Source organism: Neocloeon triangulifer, unplaced genomic scaffold, assembly GCF_031216515.1.
Source record: "Neocloeon triangulifer isolate White Clay Creek 2 clone unplaced genomic scaffold, ASM3121651v1 ptg000003l, whole genome shotgun sequence".
In the NCBI taxonomy this organism is placed as follows: Eukaryota; Metazoa; Arthropoda; class Insecta; order Ephemeroptera; family Baetidae; genus Neocloeon; species Neocloeon triangulifer.
In genome coordinates this window covers 7,930,233-7,939,064 of record NW_026775546.1, presented here as the reverse complement: position 1 = coordinate 7,939,064, position 8,832 = coordinate 7,930,233, and the positions used below count along the sequence as shown (strand labels likewise).

Sequence of the window (8,832 nt, the reverse complement as noted above, 5' to 3'; positions counted from 1 at the left end):
GTGTCCCCGTCGCGCACAAGCCATTCTGCAAAAGCTGAACATTCATTTTCCTTCCATCAATGATTCTCCACCTCAGTAAGAAAGTGGAGAGCAAAATGTGTATTGTTGTTTTTTTTTCGTTCTTCTCTGCGTCGTTTTCTGTGCAGCCAGCGACGAGTTTCCGTGCACGGGCGAGCAGTTCGTCTGAATGGCAAATCATGCTGATTCACTCTGCGTTTTTATCCTTTGTCGCGCGAGATATTCGCCCGCCGCCGCCGCTTTTTCTCCAGAATGCAGAGGAGCTTTTTGTACGGGATTCAATGTCAGTAGGTCAGCAGTGCAGTCTCCACTGATCGAATGGAAAAGTGCTTTAATTGTTTTGGCGAAAACAAACTATAGCAAAGTATTTATTTTAAGTAATTATTAAAGTTTTGGGGGGGAAATTAAAAAAGTAAATATTTAAAAGAGGCCATTATTTTTATTTTAGAAATTTAATTTCAAAAATACTTGGTGATTTTTTTTAAATAATTTAGATCTATTTTTGTATATTTATTTCAGCAAAAACATACTTTTCTTTCTCTCTCCTTTTTCTACTTCTTCTCTGAATCTGAAACGTGAGAATTTCACCCGAGTCAGAGCGAGTCACTTTTTTTGTGCATCTTTGATGTTATCTCAGTTTGCACCTGCCGATGCGGAGGCATTCTAATTCATTCGCCGCCACCAAACTTTCCCGTCCTATTTTCACACTTGCATAATTGTCTTTAATTTTGATAACCGTGAAAAGCGTTTACAGCGAAGACTAAGTCTGAAGCATTTTACATGTAGATTCCGGACCGTTTCCCAATTTTGTGACATTTATTTTAGCCGGAATTGAGGTAAGACTGAGAATAAAACTGACTTATAAAGTCTCAATTTATGGGGAAAATCAATAGAAAAATATTCCACCTTTATTTCAAATTGTATGGTAATCATTCTTTCTTGGTGGTGATAATTTACCAGTCTAGTGCTCATTTCAGCTCTCACAGTTTTTTAAACCTGAAGAAATGCAAGTTTAAAAAGTTATTTCATTATAGGAAATGATGTTCTTCCTCGGAAATCTCACGGTCAATTAATTTTGAATCAGCGCCGATCTCAGACGAGGGGGATTTTTTTTTAGTTGAGAACAAAATCTATGTGTATCATCTGCACAATTATATATAAAATTCGCGGATTTGCTCAAATAGAGCGGTTGAATAAAGCAATCAAAGAACAACGTTGCTTTTAAAAAAAGCAGCCTAAATTTTCGTTCCGAAAAGTAATGACTTGGCGCATTACACGTCTCTCCTCGTCCTTTCTCCTTTGGTCATTTTGTACGCGCCAATCCAACTGGAAATTCATCTCTGCTTCTCTTTCTTCCTGCAGCTGCACCGCTTTCGCATCGCAGGTGCTCATACATTATTCGCACAATTTGGACCAGAACCGCAGTTTTTATTTCGTCTTGCCTTCCCATCATTTCCGCCAAATATCGGCGGAAAAAGTTTTTCGCAAAGGAGATAAAAACTCTAGGCCAGACAGGGTTAGTTTTTAACTATGGAAGTAAAATGATTGAGGCGCGAGTTTTCAATGGGATATGGCGATGCAGCTCGAAGCGCGTCTAAGATTATATGTAACGGGGACCTTTTTTCTACTTGGATGTAATATTCCAATGGAATAGACAATCGAGAAGAAAATGCATTGTTATATTCACTCAATATGCAGCACGCCTCATTTCTCTGGCACACATTCTATATTTCTGCCGAGCTAAAAATCACGAACAAATTAATTTTAAATGTTTGATTCTGAAATATTCTATTAAAAAAAAATTAACATCTTAAATTTAACAGTTTTAATCCAATTTCTATAAAGCCCTTATACAAATTTTATTAAATTGGAACTGGAAACCTTCATGAAAAAATCTACAAAAACTTATGAAGTGAAATGTTGGTTTTAAAATTATATGTACATTATTATGTATCATATTTCAAACATTCACTGTTTAAAAAAATTTCCATTCTTTCATAGATTTTGTCTATCTCATTTATTTGACTCGTGTCTTTAATTCACTTCAAGCAAACCGCCGACGCGTATGAAAAAGTAAAACGAGACCGCAGTAAAGAAGTTTGGTCGTTTTTTGCGCCGCCACGTGGGAATCCCTCTGCATTGTTAACGCGCAGCCTCTCTGCATTAACTTGCACTTGGTGAAAATATATTCAGGAAGATTTAGTCTGAAATGCAAATCTAAGAAAGTGACGACACAGAATTTAGCACATTTGGCACCTGGCAAAGCTATAATTTAAAATGATGACGGCTACTTTTAAATGCAAATAAATAGTGCCTAAATTTAATGAATGAAGTTAAAATAATCCTAATAACGGTTTGTAATTCAAATTTTTAAATAAAGTTAATAAAATGCAAGCAAAGTATTTGACGAGTGTAGTGAAATTTCAGTTTTACGAAAAAATTCATTTGAAATAAAAACTATAATTGGATGACAATATTTATTCAATTCAATTTTAAGCAAATAAGATTGAGAATTATAAATAATATGTTGAAACAATGCTTAAAATTATAAATTCAATTGACAGAATTTTTAAAATAATACTTTATAAACCAAAATTCTTCCTAATCAAAATGGGCCAGTGAAGAATATCGGTCACCTTTTTCACATAAGAAAAACCTGTGTTGTCCACTGTTGTGCTCCGTCCACTCATCTCATCCATCACTCTCGGAGGAGCAACAAAGGCCGCGCAAAAACGCAAAGTGTCGTGCACTCTTCTCGCTTCACTTTTTGTGTGAGCATTTCATCCAGAGGACCATCGCCGCACTACTTACCAAAAGAAAGAGGCACAGAAGCAGTTGCTTGCTCTCCATAAACATGAATGCGATGACCAGCGATTTTTATGTGGGAAATCCGAAAAGGACGCACAATTGTCATAAATGTGTCTTTCAAACAAGAGGAGAAGATTGAAATGAAAATTATATTGGAAGGCTTAAAAATTAAATTCTTTTTTAGTATAATTAAAATTAAAATAATAATAATAAATTATGGAAATGAAAAATTTAAGATGATCGTGATATTATTATAGAATTTTGGCGCTTGCATGAGAAATCCAAAAAAAGCATTATAATATGTCTTTTAAAGATCTAGATTAAGTTTTATAATTTACATACTAATTTATTATCAAATATCTTAATGATTACAGGATTGACAGTTTTATTTTTGAACATCCTGTTTATCACATATCCTTTTTTGCGGATTAAAAAAAAAAATAACTATAAATAAAGCTCATTCATCTGTCGGCCTGAAGTGCGTGTCATTGGAACGAAAAGCGGCGTGTGATTTTTTACATTTCGATTTCGTCGCGGCGAAAAACGTCGTCGTAGTTTTTCTGTCTCGCTAATGAAATAGGAGAGTGTCCAGCGATGGTGTAGAGGAGGACCGGCGGGCGGGCGGGTGGGTCACGCTCCACTAACTGCACTCGATACGCCTGTCCGCGTCTATTGTCCACCCTTTAAAAAGCACCGTCGCCGAGGGCCTGCCATCATTCGCCGCTCACCGTCTCCCAACCAACCATGGCCACCACAGCAGCTCTGTTCCTCACCGTGTTGGCCCTCGTCGGCGCCCAAGTCCAGGCCTTCGAAGACCCCGCCAGCATGATTGTGCAGAAGGCCCTCCACAAACGCTGCACGCACTCGTACACCGCCTCCTGCTTGAAGATGGACCTCGTCTCTTTTGTTGATAGAATCGGCGAACAGGACTCTTACCAGGTACAATAATGACGAGAGTGGAAAAACATTTTGTTTAAAAAAACTTCCTTTAAATCTTAAAGAGAACTAGAAGGGCAATTTTGATTTTCAGGGCACTGTGCATTTAAATAATCATAGATTTACAGTTTAATATTTTTTAAATATTTGCTGAATAAGTTTTAAAAACATTCATATATTTAGAATTTCTATGAAAAACTATTTATTTTAATTTGGTATAGATCTATGTTCTTTGAAGTACAAAAATCTGACCATCTCATCCAAAGTTATTGTGCTTATTTTGATAATTTGCATGATCAGGGTGGGGGTAAATCAGTCCGCAAACCGTTTTCAGATGGCCAAGCTCAACTTAACTTGTTCATAAATAATTTTATCCAAATCAGATACCTACAATAATTTACCAAGTTTTAAAGTAAAGATCTTTCAAAAATAATTATTTTTTCATTATTTATTCCTAGAAAGAGTACATCGTTTTAATTTTCTGTTATTTCTCTATTGCAATTTTTTTGATGGGAAAAATTATTCACGCAGCTCCTTCCGAGCGTCAGCATGGTGCGTCAGGACGGAGCGGACTCTGAAGGCCGGTCTGCAGGATCGGACTCAATGGACTCTGTGATGGAAGCTGTGGCGCAGGACGCCGAAGTCGCCGAGGGCCGTCTGGATGGTCTGCTGATGGACCGCATGTCCCGCTACCTGGATACCCACGCCATCAGCGTCCGACTCTTCGACGACGCCACCTTGGCCAAAATCAGGAAGGCGGGACAGGACGCCGCTGAAAAGTACTCCTTCCTCGCTGTCCAGTCTGGTGAGACCAAAATAATTCTTGAAAATATTTCAAAGTTACATCTAAAATTATTTTAATATTGATTACGTTGATGAATATTATCGTGATTTTTTTAATTTAATTCACAATATTATATAACTAAAATTATTTTTTTTTAGATTTTTTTTGTTAAAATTTTTGCAAAACATTTAACATGTTGAAAAATAATTAATAGTTGAGGGCGGGAGCATTGAATTGTTGAAGTAAAGGGATTAATTATTAAAAATCTTCTTTTTGTTTTTTAATCTACAGTTGAATTTAAATTTAATGATCAATTTTTTAAATATATTAATGGAAAATAACGAGCTTCACAAAAACTTTAAATGAATTTTTTTGAAGTACTCTCTTCATAATTAGTTTCTTTAAGCAGCAACTTAGCAAAATCTACTTTATAAAAATTGACAAAATATTACTTTTTTAATTTACAATCCAGATAAATCCTTAGAGTATATTTTTATTTAGAATTTCTTGACATCAGAGTCTTTTAATTCAAGCGATTCATTTATATATTTTTTTTATATAAATCAATTTTATCCGTGGGAAAACAATTCGCGCTGGAAACAAAGCGTCTCGGAATTGCAGAATTTCACACTTTAAAATTCGTCACGCATGGAACATTTGATCTGACAAGTGAATCTATTTAGGTCGTGGCAAGGACAAGAAGGGAGGCGGCGCCCTGCTGATGGGCCTGATGATGATGAAGGCAACCCTGGGCGCCCTGGGCTTCGGTGCCATCGCCGCCCTCGCCGGCAAGGCCCTGATGATCGGCATGCTGGCCATGATGCTGTCCGCCATCGTCGGCCTCAAGTCGCTGGCCTCCGGGGGCGGCAAGTCGGTGACCTACGAGATTGTTTCCAAACCCGTCTACTCGCACTCGCAGAGTCACTCCAGCGAGCACGAACATGGACACGGCTATGGCGGTGGCAGCAGCTACGGCCACAGGAGGAGCCTGGACGCTGCCCACGAAATGGCCTACGCTGGACAGCGCTGATTTTTTTTTTAAATTTCTTACCAAAAAACTGACACTTTCTGACTTAGTGACTTCTGTAACTGTGCGACTTTTTCTTTGTCTGTGATTTTTTTCCAACGATCTATTCTTTTTCCTAATTTTTCCCTATCGCCAGTTTTTTCTTTGCCGACTTCGACTGCTCTTGCTGACTTGTGACTATTTTAATTTATTGCATTATTTATTTATTTGTTGAATAATTTATTGAAATAAATTATTGTTTTTCAAAGAAAATCCAAATTTTTAATCAAATCTAATTATGTGAGCCACAAATTTCAACTATTAGCACATTTTGGCTTATTTTCTGTAAATAGTGAAAAGCTTTTTCAATTAACATCTTGACTCCTAAAAAAGAGTGTAAAGTACTCAAAGATGGACCGATTTTGTGCTCTGAGTTTGGTTCAAAATAGATTTGAATTTCATTAAATATCTGATAACCCCCCTGAATAGTTAAAAATGAAAATCTTCATCCACAATTCTTAAAAAATTGCACAGTTCAAATTTGGAGAAATTTTTACTTGTGTAATCAAGAAAGGCACAAATTAACTTCTAAATAGCTGCAAAAATACCACATTTAAATAATTTTTTCTAATTACCTTCGATTTAAGAGCTACTATGGTTCGTTTCAAAGCTTTCAAATATTAATCTTTAACCCACTGGTATTAATTAAGTGGGTAGATTTCAGCAAAATTTGATCATTGTTATTCATTATATTCCTTGTATTGTGCTCCTTTAAAGAATTCTGCCAATTCGGTATTAAAAAAAATATTTCATTTTTTTTAGCACTGAATCTTTTCATCTTTTCCATTATTCTTCATTTTTTTGACACAATATATTTTTGCAATTGTTCTATTTTTTTTTATTATGCAGCTATTTTTTTTAACAACATTGAAAACTGATTGAAAAATATTTCATCTAAAAATATTAATTAAATTTAAAAAAGATGCTGCTTCTAGCTAATCAGCGCATTCTATTCCGCAATGAATGTCATAGGCCTGTTGATTCACGATCTTGAAAACGCATTCGTTTTCACGCTCATTGAGCACGCAAAAATAATCCTCTGCCGGCGCGCGTGAGAGCGGAATAGAAACAATGAGCGCTAGTGCGATGCACACAAATTTTTCGTTAAACACCAAATCCTTTCATCAATTTTACTTCTAATGACCCGTTTTTTTTTTTTTTTGCTGGTACGCATTTAGCAAAAAGAAGCCACTATTTAAATCGGTTTTTAATTACAACTTACGAAATTTCAAAGTAAAAATTAAAATCCCGTTTTTCAGCAGTGCCCAAATTAAGACGCGGGCTAATTGTAAGCTTTGGAAACTAATAATTAGAATAAACAGAAAAGGTTGGATATTTTGTTTGAAGGGCCGAACGGTCCTAATTATACTCACGATCGATTCGATTCACGCAAGGAGTGTGTGAATCGCAATTGCCCTCTGAATTTTTTAAAAGAATTTTTCACACGCCAAACTCCATTCATATCCAAACGCATCTGGAGGCCCGCAATAGTTACTCGCCTCTCGTAATGGCTCACGTTTTAGCACACTTTCGTCTGACCCATTAAAATTCCTATAATAAGGCATTTGCAGAAACAGGTACAATGAATATGGTGGAAGGTTAATTGAAGAAAATATGTGCAATGTTTCCTCAATTTTGTGCTTCATTTTATAGCTTACATGCTGACTTTTTTGTATGTGTAAATTTCCTTATTTATATTTTTACAGAATTGCTTCAAATTAAATATTTAATCTTTTGTAAGCAACAAAATAATAAATAATTTAGGAAACGGTTGATATTGAATAAAAAAAAAATGGAATTACAATTCAATTAACCTCGGACGTGGTCGAAAGATAATTTTGTTAAAATTTTGGCCCTGATCTTTTGGAATCATCTCCATCCTGTAATAAAAATCCTCGGAAATAATCGCATGAGCATTCAGCGAGCCGGACGAAATTCTTAAAACACCGTTGGATTTATGAATTTCTTATTAACTTTATCTCTACGTTAAGTACTGAGTTTTCGGCCGAATTCCTGCTTATGCTCATTGTTTGCTTAGCTCTCGTACTTGCATGTATGATTTAACATGCGACCCACTCCGAAATAAAAGCCGATTCAAATCTCTCCTCTCTCTCGGCTCGGCTGGAGAACAAGCTCAAATTACCCACATCCTTTCCTCTTATTTTCTATTTTGTGCCTAATTCTGCCTTCTAATAAAAAACATTTCCATGTCACGGAGAAATATTCCTTTTGATAATGCATTGGAATTTCTGGGTTAATTCCTTAAGATTATCAGTTAGTTAATAATTATTTGTCTATAATTATAAGAAAAAGTTGCGTCTAATTAGATCGGCAACATTTAACCGCAAAATTAAATTTAAGTGGAAAAAATTTTCTTGTTCCCTAATTTTAAGATGCATTACTGATCTATTTGTGGTAAAAAATATTTTTAGCTTTCTGGATCACTTTAAGAATTTTAAATTTTTTGTATGGAATTTTTATATGCACAATCATATTTTTAGGATCTTCAGTTTTAGATAAATAAATTTAATGCTGGACCAATATTTTACTAAAAGTAGTCTTTGTTTTATTAAGCGTTAATTTCGCCAGTCAATGTGTTGCAGTGCTCATATTTTTTCCTATAGTCGCTTCATTTTTTTACAATACAGTTTTACTTCACAATTTCTTATCGCCAGGAGGCGAACAGGTGTATTTACAGAATTGCGTCTCTTCTCTTTTGTGTCTCACAACAATTACGTTGTGAAAAATGCCCTTAATCGTATTCAGCCCATCGCGCAATGAACGCAATTTCCTCTTGAGCGAGGAAGAAGAAGTAGTTTATCTTTTGAAATGGTTGATTCGCACGCGCCGAAAAATTGTTAACAGTTTTTCGCACAGAGCAATGTGATTAAAGGGAGATAATTAATTTTCGTGTAACTGTGAGTGGTAATGGGACAGTTGCAAGTACTGCGTGATGAATGGAAAGAATAATGCAGTAGACAAATTCAATTGGGAGTAAAGGGGAAAGATATACTTTTGAATATTATTAAATAATTTAGACTGGTTAAAAAAACCACTCTTTTATGATTAAAAAATATTTATCTTCAGATTTAAGTTCATAAGTCCCATAAAAATTTAAATCGAAACAATTTTCTTTAGGGAGAAATTTCATCAAATTCTCTTGGAAAATAATTCTAAAATTAAATATACAATGGCATTGATATTTTAAGTAAACAAGGCT

The 8,832-nt window shown here is 35.2% G+C and overlaps 1 protein-coding gene across 1 annotated transcript; it reads left to right on the top strand.

Annotated features, from left to right (window-relative positions):
* Nucleotides 1–3,553: 3,553 nt before the first annotated feature.
* Nucleotides 3,554–5,819, top strand: LOC132192726 (uncharacterized). Its single transcript, XM_059612815.1, has 3 exons — nucleotides 3,554–3,765; nucleotides 4,294–4,567; nucleotides 5,230–5,819. Exons 1-3 carry the CDS (start codon nucleotides 3,571–3,573, stop codon nucleotides 5,574–5,576), a joined length of 816 nt encoding a protein of 271 aa, XP_059468798.1. The 5' UTR covers nucleotides 3,554–3,570; the 3' UTR covers nucleotides 5,577–5,819.
* Nucleotides 5,820–8,832: the final 3,013 nt, after the last annotated feature.

Coding starts and splice junctions, on each gene's coding strand:
- LOC132192726 (XM_059612815.1), top strand. CDS start 3,571: ATGGCCACCACAGCAGCTCTGTTCCTCACCGTGTTGGCCCTCGTCGGC. Junction 3,766..4,293: donor GCGAACAGGACTCTTACCAG/GTACAATAATGA, acceptor TTATTCACGCAG/CTCCTTCCGAGCGTCAGCAT. Junction 4,568..5,229: donor CTTCCTCGCTGTCCAGTCTG/GTGAGACCAAAA, acceptor GAATCTATTTAG/GTCGTGGCAAGGACAAGAAG.